The sequence below is a fragment of the Terrapene carolina genome, unplaced genomic scaffold (genome assembly GCF_002925995.2).
Source record: "Terrapene carolina triunguis isolate 2854851 unplaced genomic scaffold, T_m_triunguis-2.0 Scaffold311, whole genome shotgun sequence".
NCBI classification, from domain to species: Eukaryota; Metazoa; Chordata; order Testudines; family Emydidae; genus Terrapene; species Terrapene triunguis.
Genome location: NW_020664662.1, coordinates 617,514 through 630,551, shown reverse-complemented (window position 1 = coordinate 630,551; position 13,038 = coordinate 617,514). Strand labels below are relative to the sequence as shown.

The 13,038-nt window shown below is 47.0% G+C and overlaps 1 protein-coding gene across 1 annotated transcript; it reads left to right on the top strand.

The window, feature by feature from the left end:
• The first annotated feature begins 4,689 nt into the window (after positions 1 to 4,689).
• Positions 4,690 to 5,637, top strand: LOC112119752 (olfactory receptor 52K1-like). The gene has a single exon (XM_024218542.1). It carries the CDS (start codon positions 4,690 to 4,692, stop codon positions 5,635 to 5,637), a length of 948 nt encoding a protein of 315 aa, XP_024074310.1.
• Positions 5,638 to 13,038: the final 7,401 nt, after the last annotated feature.

The following is a 13,038-nucleotide window of genomic DNA, read 5'->3' as shown; positions in this document are numbered from 1 at the left end:
GAGCCATTTCAGGTTTTGGTAGGGGTGGCAACTTTCCCTGTGATTCCAGGGGCTTCTTAGGCTCTTGAAAACTCTATTTTTTGGCGGATAACAACAATTAGCTGACAGGAGCACTTTATCTAAATCCTGTATAAAAGAAGGAAAATTAAATAAATATTAGACCCACTGAGTTCTAATACTGACATGTTCTGACATCTTGCGGCAAGTCACTTAAGGGACACTGGCTAGGTTGAAAAATTTAATGTATATTCTTACTCCGTAAGGACTCCTGGGTTCTATCTCAGCTCCAGGAGGGGAGTGGGGACTGTTGGTACCATGAGGGTGAGAGATGGCTTGATTCAAATCCTGCACACTATTACTTATAATCACTTAATATCTATCTTTCTATAGTTAATAAATATTTTTAATATATATGTTTAACCTGAAACAGTGTGTTGTTTGAAATGTAAAAGGGAAATCTCTTCAGAGACAAAGGCTGGCGCATTGTCCTCTCCACACTGAGGAAGGGTAATAAACTTACACTGGTCAGGCTTCTTACAAGGGCAAGATGGTTCAACTGTGTGAGTGCAATACCTGGAGAGGACTGGATAAGTGCAGACAGGATTTTCTCTAGCCTGTTTACATTCAGATGCTCGTTTTTTCCCCCTAGAGGCTGAGCAAACCCCACTGGGATTGCCCTGAGCTATATTATAAATGGTGTACACTTCTGTATCGGCTGTCAGCGTTGGATGCTGCTGCAGATGCTGGTGTGAGAGAGGTGTGGGACATGGCTACCTGAGGGGGATTCCCAGGGAAGATGCTTCCATCTCAGAAATCACAGGTACCCATCTCTTTCTGTTCGACAACCCAAGTGAAACCTAACCTTCTGTAGACAGCTTGAGGTCAAGGGAAGAATTCTTCCATCGACCCTAGCTACCACCTCTCGAGGAGGCGGATCATCTATGCTGATGGGAGAACCCCTGCTGTCAGTGTGAGTAGTGCCTTTCTAGCATTTTCAGTGTGGACAAGCCCTCAAGCAGATCTTCCAGAAAAGCATCCAGTCTGGATCTGCAGGTATGGGGTTTTGGAGAATCCACCACTTCCCTTCACAGTGTGTTCCAAAGGTTATTCACTGCCAGTATTAAACATTTGACCCTTATTTCTCGGTGGAATTTGTCTGGCTTCAGCTTCCAATCCCTGGGCCTTGTTCTGCCTTTCTCCGCTAGATTACGGAGTATGTTAGTACCCATGTTTTTCGTCTTTTTGATAACATAAATAGATGAAGCTCTTTATGTCTCTCATTGTCCAACATTTTCTCCAGCTTCCAAACACTTTTCTGGCTCTTTTTTGCACTCTCTCCATTTTTTCAACATCATTTTTGAAATGTGGACCCCAGAACTGGAGGCAGTCAGTTTCACCAATGCCATGTGCAGAGGTAAAATCCTTCCCCTGCTCCAACTCACCACTCCCCTGTTTATGCAGCCGAGGATCGAATCAGCACTTTTGGCCACAGCATCACACTGGGAGCTCATGATGAGTTGGGTGTCCACAGTGACCCCTACATCCTTTTCAGTGTCCCTGCATTCCATAATACAGTGCCCTAGTCTGTGGGTTGGACCTACTTTCCCTGTTCCAAGAGGATCACTTTGTATTTGACAGCGTGTAGGGCCTACATTCCCTTTTCCAAGAGGATAACTTTGCATGTCACTGTATTAAAGCATGTTGTTTACATGAGCCCAGCTCATAAAACACTCTAGATCAATCAGTGTGCCTGCCCTGGCCTCCTCATTGTAACCACTCTGCCAACCTTTGGGTCATCCACAAATTTTATCTTCAGTGATTCAATATTTGCTTCCAGATCCTTGATAAAAATATTGAAACGCATCGGGCCGAGAACTGATCTGTGCAGAACACCACTAGATGCAGCTAGATTTGCTGACAATGGCCCATTGACCAGTGCTTTCTGAGATCTGTCTGTTAGCCACTTTTTAGTCCATTTTACGTATGCTCTACTGATATTGGATAGTGTTTTTTATCTGAATGTTTTCCCCTACTAACTCAAATACCTCAGAGAAATCAAAGTCTATGACATATCATAGAATCATAGGACTGGAAGGGACTTTGAGAGGTCATCAAGTCCAGTTCCCTGCACTCATGGCAGGACCAGCACCATCTAGAACATCCCTGACAGGTGTTTGTCTAACCTGCTCTTAAAAATCTCCAATGATGGAGATTCCACCACCTCCCTAGGCAATTTATTCCAGTGCTTAACCACCGTGACAGTTAGGAAGTTTTTCCTAATGTCCAACCTAAACCTCCCTTGTGGCAATTTAAGTCCATTGCTTATATGTGGTTTCTTTGACCAACAAAATGTTTACTCTCATTAAAGGATGAAATTGGATTTATTTGGTGAGACTTTTTTTCTGTAAATCCTGACTGACATTAATTATATTTCTAGAGGATTTTTTGAACTAATCCTATATCAGCTTTTCCATTGTTTCCAAGCCTTTATTTTTTTAATAATTTACCTTTAACACAGAACGGTCTTGTATTCACGGTGTGTGGGAGGAGGGTTAGCTCTGCTGCGGCCTGTTTGTGGACTTCTGTTTCCAAGTGAGATGTGTGGTTGATCGGCTAGCTCGTAGCTCTGGTGTTCATAACTCTGAGGTTCGACGGTAGATGCTGTTTAACACCCTCCTTGATTGTTAATAGACTGGAAAGTGTTTCATCACGTCAGGTGATATAAATACCTCACACTGCTTCTTTTCAAATGCAGAACAAACCTATCTCTTGAACATATCTACCTTTTCTGCAACATTAACAAGTTTGCTTTCTCCCTTTAGGAATTGGCCTATAATTTTTCTAGGATTTCTTTGGTTCTTAATAGACTCAATAACCTACTTTTTGTGATTCATAGTCCTTCCAAGCAAGGATTTTTTCCTTTAACATGATCGTTTATCAATTTTCATAACTTCTGTTTGTATTTTTTGCTATTTTTCCTTTCCCCCATTTGTTCATTATTGCTTTATTTTCTTCCTAATATTAAATTCACTTTGTCACTTTGTCACAAAGCAAACGTGATTCTGGGATGTATTAACAGGTGTGTTGTGAGCAAGACACGAGAAGTCGTTCTTCCGCTCTACTCTGCTCTGGTTAGGCCTCAGCTGGAGTATTGTGTCCAGTTCTGGGCACCGCATTTCAAGAAAGATGTGGAGAAATTGGAAAGGGTCCAGAGAAGAGCAACAAGAATGATTAAAGGTCTTGAGAACATGACCTATGAAGGAAGGCTGAAAGAATTGGGTTTGTTTAATTTGGAAAAGAGAAGACTGATAGGGGACATGATAGCAGTTTTCAGGTATCTAAAAGGGTGTCATAAGGAGGAGGGAGAAAACTTGTTCACCTTAGCCTCTGAGGATAGAACAAGAAGCAATGGGCTTAAACTGCAGCAGGGGAGGTCTAGGTTGGACATTAGGAAAAAGTTCCTAACTGTCAGGGTGGTTCAACACTGGAATAAATTGCCTAGGGAGGTTGTGGATTCTCCATCTCTGGAGATATTTAAGAGTAGGTTAGATAAATGTCTATCAGGGATGGTCTAGACAGTATTTGGTCCTGCCATGCGGGCAGGGGACTGGACTCGATGACCTCTCGAGATCCCTTCCAGTCCTAGAATCTATGAATCTATAAGATCTCCCAATCTTCATTCCCATTATTCTGTCTAAAATTTTCCTTCCAATCAGTTTTGCTGATAATTTGCCTCAGCTTTGGAGAATTAGCGTTTTTGAAGCATTAAGTCTCCATAGTTATTACTGGCTAGGAACTGTCCTCCGTTTGTGCATTTGAATGTAATCAGTTCCATTCTATAATTTGTTCTCCTCTATCATACACACCTTCTTTGTCTCTTCTCTAAACTCAACAGTCCCAGACTTTTCAATCAGTACACATATTGCAACCTCCACCATTCTCATAGCCTGTCCCAGAAATCACCTTTCTATCTGCCATATTCTTCATAGACACTGGGTGATCAAAACTGAGCACATGTCCAGAGCAGAGTATTCTCCAAAACATTCATTAGGCATCCAGACATTGCCTTTGTTTTTGCCATGCAGCAGCTGTTTCCATGGAGCTGCTATCAATGATTCATAGCTCTTTTCCCTGAGGTGTGTTCGAGTTGGGATGTTTCCTCCGGCCCATGTCTTGGCAAAGTTTTGTTGTTGTTTTTCCCCACTCTCAGATTTTGAGCAACCAGGTGAATGGGGAATGCCCCACAGCATGGACTTTCTAGCCTGGGTTTCAATTCATTAAGGAATGAAGATGGATAACAAGTATCCACACTCGTGTTTCCTACTGGTCCCTATTAAGGTGTCCCATCCTGTTCCCCCCCCTCCATCCCCCATGATATGTACAAATGATTGATGCATGGAGCACCATAAAATATGGAATTAGCATTAGTAGGGTCAGCTGTTAATAATTCATTTATCTGAATAATTAAAATGTCATTTTTCTATGTGTGACGAGCAACTAATCTACTTCAACCATAAGAACTGCCTTTCGTAGTGCATGTAGTGTCTCATGTTAACATTGTCTCTCCATCCAGGCATTCATACTTCAACCATCATGCTAGACTTTGGGCAGAAAAGGACATCAGGGGAACGTATGGTATATGCAGGAGACAGCATTCTTCCTCGGAGTTGGATACCTTCTCAGTACTCCATGTCAGATTCCAACACAACTGACTTCACCAACCCCTCCACCTTCATCCTGCTGGGCATTCCTGGCCTGGAGATGGTCCATGTCTGGATCTCCATCCCCTTCTGCACCATGTACGCCATAGCCATCTTGGGGAACTTCATCATCCTGTTCATTGTGAAGAGGGAGCCACACCTCCATGGGCCCATGTACTATTTCCTCTGTATGCTGGCTGTCAGCGACCTGGTCCTGTCCACATCAATTCTACCCAAAATGCTGGCAATCTTTTGGTTCAATTCCAGGGAGATCGATTTCAGTGCCTGCCTCACCCAGATGTACTTCCTTCACTGCTTCTCAGTGATGGAGTCTGGGATCCTCGTGGCCATGGCTTTTGATCGCTACGTGGCCATCTGCAATCCCCTGAGACATTCCACCATCCTGACAAACCCCATGGTGGCCAAGATTGGTCTGGCAGTGGTATTGCGCGGTGGCACACTTATACTTCCTCATCCCTTCCTGGCGAGGCAGTGGCCATATTGCAGAACCAACATTATCCCCCATTCTTACTGTGAGCACATAGCCGTGGTGAAACTGGCCTGTGCAGACATCCGTGTCAGTAGTTACTACAGCCTCTCTGTGGCATTCTTGGTGACTGGTCTGGATGTGTTTTTTATCACTGTGTCCTATATCCAGATCCTCAGGGCCATCTTCCGCCTCCCCACAAAGGATTCCCGAGTCAAGACTTTTGTGACCTGTGGCTCCCACATCTTTGTCATCTTAGCCTCTTACATGCCAGCTCTCTTCTCCATCCTCACACACCGTTTTGGCCACAACGTGGCCCTGCATTTTCACATTCTCATTGCCAACGTGTACCTTGTGGTGCCCGCCGTGGTACACCCCATCATCTACGGTGTGAGGACCAAAGAAATCCGGGACAGGCTGCTCCAGCTATTTACTCACAAAGGGACCTAAATTTTCCTCCTGGTGCTCTAGATTTCAAAGCAAGCTCTGTGCAGAGCTGGCTGATGACATAGTTCTAGGACTTCTTTCCTGAATCACTTCCTGGACAGTCAAAGACACATTAAATCCTTTCCTGACATCACTGTGCTGTGTCAATGTTACAAACTGGGGAGTCGGTCAATGTACCATTGACTGGGTTGCCACTTTTCTAATTGCTGGTAAGTGGACCCAATAAATTCCACTTTGCCCCACCTTTTCTGCCAAGGCTCCGCCCCTGCTTTGCCTCTTCCCCCAAGGACTTCCTCCTCTGTCAGACTCGTCTCCTTCCCTCCCCCGCACAGGATCATTTCCACCGCTGTCCCCTTGCCAACAGTACAAGGGATCCATTTCAGATTTTGGTTGTGGGATGCAACTTTCACCGTGATTCCAGGGGTTACTTAGGCTCTTGAAAACACTAGTTTTGGGCAGATAACTTAGCAATGAGCTGACAGGAGCACTGTATCTAATTCCTATAGAAAAGAAAGAAAAATAAATATTAAACCCAGCTCTCATACTAACATGTTCTGACATCTTATGCAAAGTTACATAAGGGACAATGGTTAGATTGAAAAATTTAATGTATGTTCTAATTTTGTTACTAACTCTGCAGAGAAAGAGACTCCATCAGGACTCCCCGTTTATATCTCAGCTCTGGGAGGGAAGTGGGATGTAGTGGATTTAATGAACAAGTCTTTTAAAATTGAATTATCCAAAGTGTGCAATGAGCTGGGAACAAACTGGGACATGGTGCTTCCATTGGTTCTGATGAGAATCCAGAGCTTCCCCCAAATCACTTGGCAGGAATTAGTCCTTATGAAGTGGCCTTTGGAAAACCCATGCCCCGCTGGGAAAATCCACTGTACCCCCCAGATTGGGACATTGTGAAAACACTGGCAACAACAATCTGAATAAACAGTCTCAAATACTGGGTGGGTACAGTCCAAGGCCTGGTCTACACTAGGGGTTTATGTCGAATTTAGCAGCGTTAAATTGAATTAACCCTGCACCCATCCACACAACGAAGCTATTTAGTTCGACATAGAGGTCTCTTAAATTCGACTTCTGTACTCCTCCCCAACGAGGGGAGTAGCGCTAAATTCGACATGGCCATGTCGAATTAGGCTAGGTGTGGATGGAAATCGACGCTAATAGCTCCGGGAGCTATCCCACAGTGCACCACTGTGTTGACGTTCTGGACAGCAGTCCGAGCTCGGATGCTCTCACCAGCCACACACAAAAAGCCCCGGGAAAATTTGAATTCCTTTTCCTGTCTGGGCAGTTTGAATCTCATTTCCTGTTTGGACATCGTGGTGAGCTCAGCAGCTCTAGCAACGATGCAGAGCTCTCCAGCAGAGATGGCCGTGCAATCGCAGACTAGAAAGAGGGCCCCAGCATGGACTGATCGGGAAGCCTTGGATCTGATCGCTGTGTGGGGCGATGAGTCCGTGCTTTCCGAGCTGCGATCGAAAAGACGGAATGCAAAGATCTACGAGAAGATCTCAAAAGCCATGGCAGAGAGAGGATACAGCCGGGATGCAACGCAGTGCCGCGTGAAAATCAAGGAGCTGAGACAAGGCTACCAGAAGACCAAAGAGGCAAACGGACGCTCCGGATCCCAGCCCCAGACATGCCATTTCTACGAGGCACTGCATTCCATCCTAGGTGCGGCCGCCACCACTACCCCACCACTGACCGTGGACTCTGAGGATGGGATATTGTCGACGACCGGTTCCTCAGAGATGTTAGCAGATGGGGAAGATGAGGAAGGAGATGAGGAGGACGAGGCAGTCGACAGCGCTTACAACGCTGATTTCCCTGACAGCCAGGATCTCTTCATCACCCTTACAGAGATCCCCTACCAACCATCCCCAGGCGTTAACCCGGACCCAGAATCAGGGGAAGGATCAGTCGGTAAGTGTTTTAAACATGTAAACATTTATTTTGAACAGAACAGGAATATTAACAATATTAACAATGGGTTTTTCATGATTAGTTTGCCCTAGGCGCTTAACGTTTCAGTCCTTGGCAGTGCAACTACTGCAAAAATATCTAACAATGTCCGGTTTATCATGATTGGTTTGCCCTAGGCGCTCTACTGTTTAGTCCTTGCCAGTGCAGCTACAGTAAAATCCGGTCTATATGTCCGGGGATAGAGCTGAAATCCTCATGGGACATCTCCATGAAGCTCTCCTGGAGGTAATTGGAAGGCCTTTGCATGAGGTTCCTTGGGAGAGCGGCCTTATTGTGTCCTCCGTAGTACGAAACGTTTCCGCGCCAGGAGATAAGCAAGTACTCGGGGATCATTGCCTTGCAGAGCATGGCGGCATACGGCCCTGGTCTTTGCAGGCTTTCCCGAAGCATCCTTTCTTTCTCGGTCTCTGAAATCCTCATCAGAGTGATGTCGCTCATGGTGACCCGCTTTGAATTAGGTAGGGGAATGTTAGTATTGGGACTGCTTGCCTGTTCCTTTACAGAACTGTAACCAGTGGTTTACAGCCACGCGGTGGAGGCGGGAGAGGGGCAGCATACAGGGATCTTTCCCTGGGACAGCCGTGAGGGGGTGGGACAGGGGCAGAGTTCATGCTTGCCGGATTGCTGGCAGCAGGAACTGGCCAACGCTAGGAGCATTGCTTTGAACGTGAAAGGAGGCCAGTGCTATTATTAAAGTTTTAAGCAGCCACAAGTCTACGGCTTACCATGTCAGCCTGCTACCAAAATTCCGTTGTCCTGCCCCACTTGTGTGATCTCCACTGCAAGACCCCAGGCACTGAAAGCGAAGGCCGAAAATTCGACCTTGTCCTGAGTGCGCGTGTGATAGGTGCTGTGCATGGTCTTGTTCACAGAGAAAGACTATGTTCTTTGTTCCCAACAAAATTTATCTTTCTGAGGAATTCACTCCCTTTTTCCCATCCCACAGCTGCAACTGTCTCCCGACCTACCCTGGCATCACACTCCCAGAGGCTAGCGCAGATAAGGCGTAGAAAGAAGAGGACATGGGATGACATGTTCTCGGAACTTATGGGCTGCTCCCGAGCCCAGGCAGCCCAGCAGACCCAGTGGAGGGAGAACTTGTCCCAAATCCATCGATCACACATTGAACGGGAGGAGAGGTGGCGGCAGGAAGACCAGCAGGCGACTCAAACGCTGCTTGGACTAATGAGGGAGCAAACGGACACGCTCCGGCGCCTTGTGGATGTTCTGCAGGACCGGAGGCATGAGGACAGAGCCCCACTGCAGTCTATCTGTAACCGCCCTCCCCCGCCACAAAGTCCCATACCCGCCCCACCCAAAGTCCCAAGAAGGAGGGGCGGCAGAGTCCGTGAAAACTCTCACTCCACCCCTGCAGACTGCTCAAGTAGCAGAAGGCTGTCATTCCCCAAAATTTGATAATTCCTTTCCTTCCCACCTCACCCAAGCCCCCATCCCAGTTTCATCCCCCAGTTTCATGTGTAGTTGCTAATAAAAAATATGTTTCTGTTAATTACTGTTTCCATCATGTTCTTTTAGAGGAGAGTCTGTTTGAAGGAGGGGAAGGGGGTTGGTAATTGGACAGGACAGTCACCTTTACCAGGGTACAGACGCGGGGGCAGGTTCAGCAGCAGGGCACACACACATTGCAGTCACTAGTTACCCTGGTCAGTCTGGGAGGTGGTTTTCATGTTCTCTGTGTGTGGGGGCTATGTGACTTTGTGGCGGAGGAGGACGGTTAGAGATCTTATGCAGCGGTCCTTATCCTGGATCACAGAGCCACGAAGCAGGGGATCTGTAACCGTCCTCCCCCTGCCACAAAGTCACATAGCCCCCACACACAGAGTCCCGAACAGGAGGGGTGGCAGGCTCCGTTGAAACAACCAGTCCACCAGTGCGGACCGCTCTAGGAGCAGGAGCCTGTCATTCCTCGAGTTTAGAAGCGTCCTTTGAATCACTACACTACACCCGCTCCCCACCACAGTCTGCGTCCCAGTTTCAACAATTTACCGCGAAAACAGTAATAAAGAAAACGGTGTTCATTAACAAATTTCCAGTGATTTTATTTTTAAACGTGTGTTGGAAGGCGGGGAACGGGGGGAACGGGGTATGTGACTGGAGAGGATAGTGAACATTCACTGGGTAAAGAAACGGGGGCAGGTTCAGCTTCTCTGTAAACAAACTTCATAGTCACTGGTTACCCTGCTCACTCAGGAACCTAGCTTTCAAAGCCTCCTGGATGCACAGTGCATCCCGCTGTGCTTTCTAATCGCACGGCTGTCTGGCTGGGCGTAATCAGAAGCCAGGCTATTTGCCTCAACCTCCCACCCCGCCATAAAGGTCTCCCTCTTGCTCTCACAGAGATTGTGGAGCACACAGCAAGCTGCAATAACAATGGGGATATTGGTTTCGCTGAGATCAGAGCGAGTCAGTAAGCTTCTCCATCTCCCCTTGAGACGTCCAAAAGCACACTCCACCACCATTCTGCACTTGCTCAGCCGGTAGTTGAAGAATTCTTTTTCACTGTCCAGGGTGCCTGTATAGGGCATAATGAGCCAGAGCAGTAACGGGTAGGCTGGATCCCCGAGGATCACTATAGGCATCTCAACATCCCCAAGAGTTATTTTGTGGTCTGGGAAGTAAATACCTTCCTGCAGCCGTCTAAACAGACCAGAGTTCCTGAAAACACGAGCGTCATGAACCTTGCCTGGCCATCTGACGTTGATGTTTGTAAAACGTCCTCTATGGTCCACCAGTGCTTGCAGCACCATTGAAAAGTAGCCCTTTTGGTTAATGTACTGGCTGGCCTGGTGGTCCGGTCCCAGGATAGGGATGTGAGTTCCATCTATAGCCCCACCGCAGTTTGGGAATCCCATCGCGGCGAAGCCATCTATGATGACCTGCACGTTTCCCAGGGTCACTACCTTTGACAGCAGTACCTCAACGATTGCGTTGTCTACTTGCATCACAACAACCCCCACCGTAGATTTGCCCACGCCAAAGTGGTTCGCGACTGACCGGTAGCTGTCTGGCGTTGCAAGCTTCCAGAGGGCTATGGCCACTCGCTTCTGGACACTCAGGGCTGCTCGCATGCAGGTGTCCTTGCGCTTCAGGGCAGGGGACAGCAACTCACAAAGTTCCAGGAAAGTCCCCTTCCGCATGCGAAAGTTTCGCAGCAACTGTGATTCATCCCAGACCTGCAGCACTATGCGGTCCCGCCAGTCCATGCTTGTTTCCCGGGCCCAGAATCACCGTTCCACAGCATCAACATGACCCATTGCCACCATGATGTCCTCGGCGCGGGGTCCCGTGCTTTGTGACAGGTCTGTGCCACTCTCAGACTTCAGGTCCTCACCGCACTGCCGTAGCCTCCTCGCCCGCTTTCTCAGCATCTGCCTCTGGGAAAGGTGGATGATAAGGTGCGAGGTGTTGACAACAGCCATAACTGCAGCGATGGTCGCAGCGGGCTCCATGCTCGCAGTGCTGTGGCGTCCGTGCTGTCACTCACCAGAAAAGCACGCGAAATGAAATGATTGCCCGCCGGCGCTTTCAGGGAGGGAGGGCGGGAGTGACGGTTGGATGACGACAGTTACCCAAAACCACCCTCGACACATTTTGTCACTCGGGGGGTGACACTGGCAGTGTAGAGATAGCCTAACACTACTTCGTCAATAGAATGTCCAAATCTACAACCTTGTCCCACATCAGGAATCTTCCTGAACCTTACCACAAAGTATACGGTAAAATATGTGGGATGAATGACTGTGCCACTAAAACTAAATTTTGCTTGTATAATCATGCTGATACAATGCCTGCAACAACACAAAAATTGGTTCAATTCAAAAATTGAAGTGCAATTGCATTTGTGAAATGGTTTTCAAAATCCCCTACTTAAAAAAATAAAAGGTCTTATGAAAACCGTATTAAAAGGCTCAGGTCTTAGCATGTGCGGTCTGTTGAACCAAATGTGTCCTATAAGAAATGTTTAAGATACAAATATATATTATTATATGCACATTTACATCTATGTATGCATGCCAACTATCGACATTACTCATATAGTATCATGTATCACAAGTTATATAGGGAATATTTCTGGTATTTAACTATTCAAAAAAAAAAACCCATGTAATCCCTCATATATATTAGTATATATACCTATACTATTATATAAAGTATAAGCACAGTCCACTTATAATCCTGAACAAAGCCCATTTCATCAATCACTAACTAAGTATTAAGGCCTCTTCATGTCACCCACAGGTTATCAGAGCAAAACTCTACACCCTTCTCCTCAGTCATGGTCCCGGGACTAACATTTCCAGGTCCACTATGAGAAACTAAAAACAATTCAAAAATAAAATCTGTCCATCAGTTGTATGAGGAAATGTGCAGACTGAGGGACAAATGGGGCATGAATGCGTGGACGGGAAAGTAAGGTAGCCTTATAACAGTGTTTAGCCCACTGGGACATCTTCAGTCCATGCATTATGGTTTTCTGGGATGACGGGTGAACATCCTCCCACTAAAAAGACAAAAAGTGGGGGAATGTAGTAGGAAGAGAGCCTAAGACATAAGCCTGGGCAAAAGAAGTAGTCAAAGCTTTACTGATATAAAGCCAAGACAAGCTGTGAGCAAGAGGCAGGACCTGCTCATGGAATCTGGCAAGTACAGGGCTGATACCTCAGAAATACACATTCCTAGGAAGTGCTAGGCAGAGAGTACACACCCAAACACATTCCAATATCAAGGAGTATCAGAATATCCCAATACTAGGATGGTTATAAAAAGCTAACAGGAACACACTGACCCCCCCTAAAAGATAAGGTCAGGATGACAGTGCATGATAAAGATGTTTTGATCAAACCAACTAACTACCCACTTCAGAGGGCAGTAACTAACTATGTCAGAGGGGCAGTATGTAACTTGTTTGTATTGGGTACTAAGATGTATCTCAGAGGGAGTGGAAAGTCCTGCCGTTCACTGAGCTGGTCCATTGTCATGGAATACCCGTACTGGTGGTCTGGTAGAATCTCCGGGATACTAGTGCCAAGCTTCATTGACAATAAACCTGGCCTGGCGCCTTCGTCCCTTGGTGTATCTTGTGGTCATTGGGCGGTTCGCTCGAGGTTTGCTGTGCTGGCTGTCTGTGCAGAGCTGGGGCAGCACACTGCTGTGGCTCTACTCCCAGCATTGACCTGCTTCCTGGGATGCTTCTCTGAGCCCGCTGGCTCTGGCCAATGCAGCTCTGCTCCCAGCTCAGCCCGGGCCTCTGCTCTCTCCTCATCTCAGCCCTACTGTGGTGCAGGCAGCCCCAGCACACATGGAGGACGGGACCCCCGACCTCCTGACTCCCTCATTTTCCTGCCTGCCCTGTCTATCAGGCTTACCGGGAGCATTGACCTC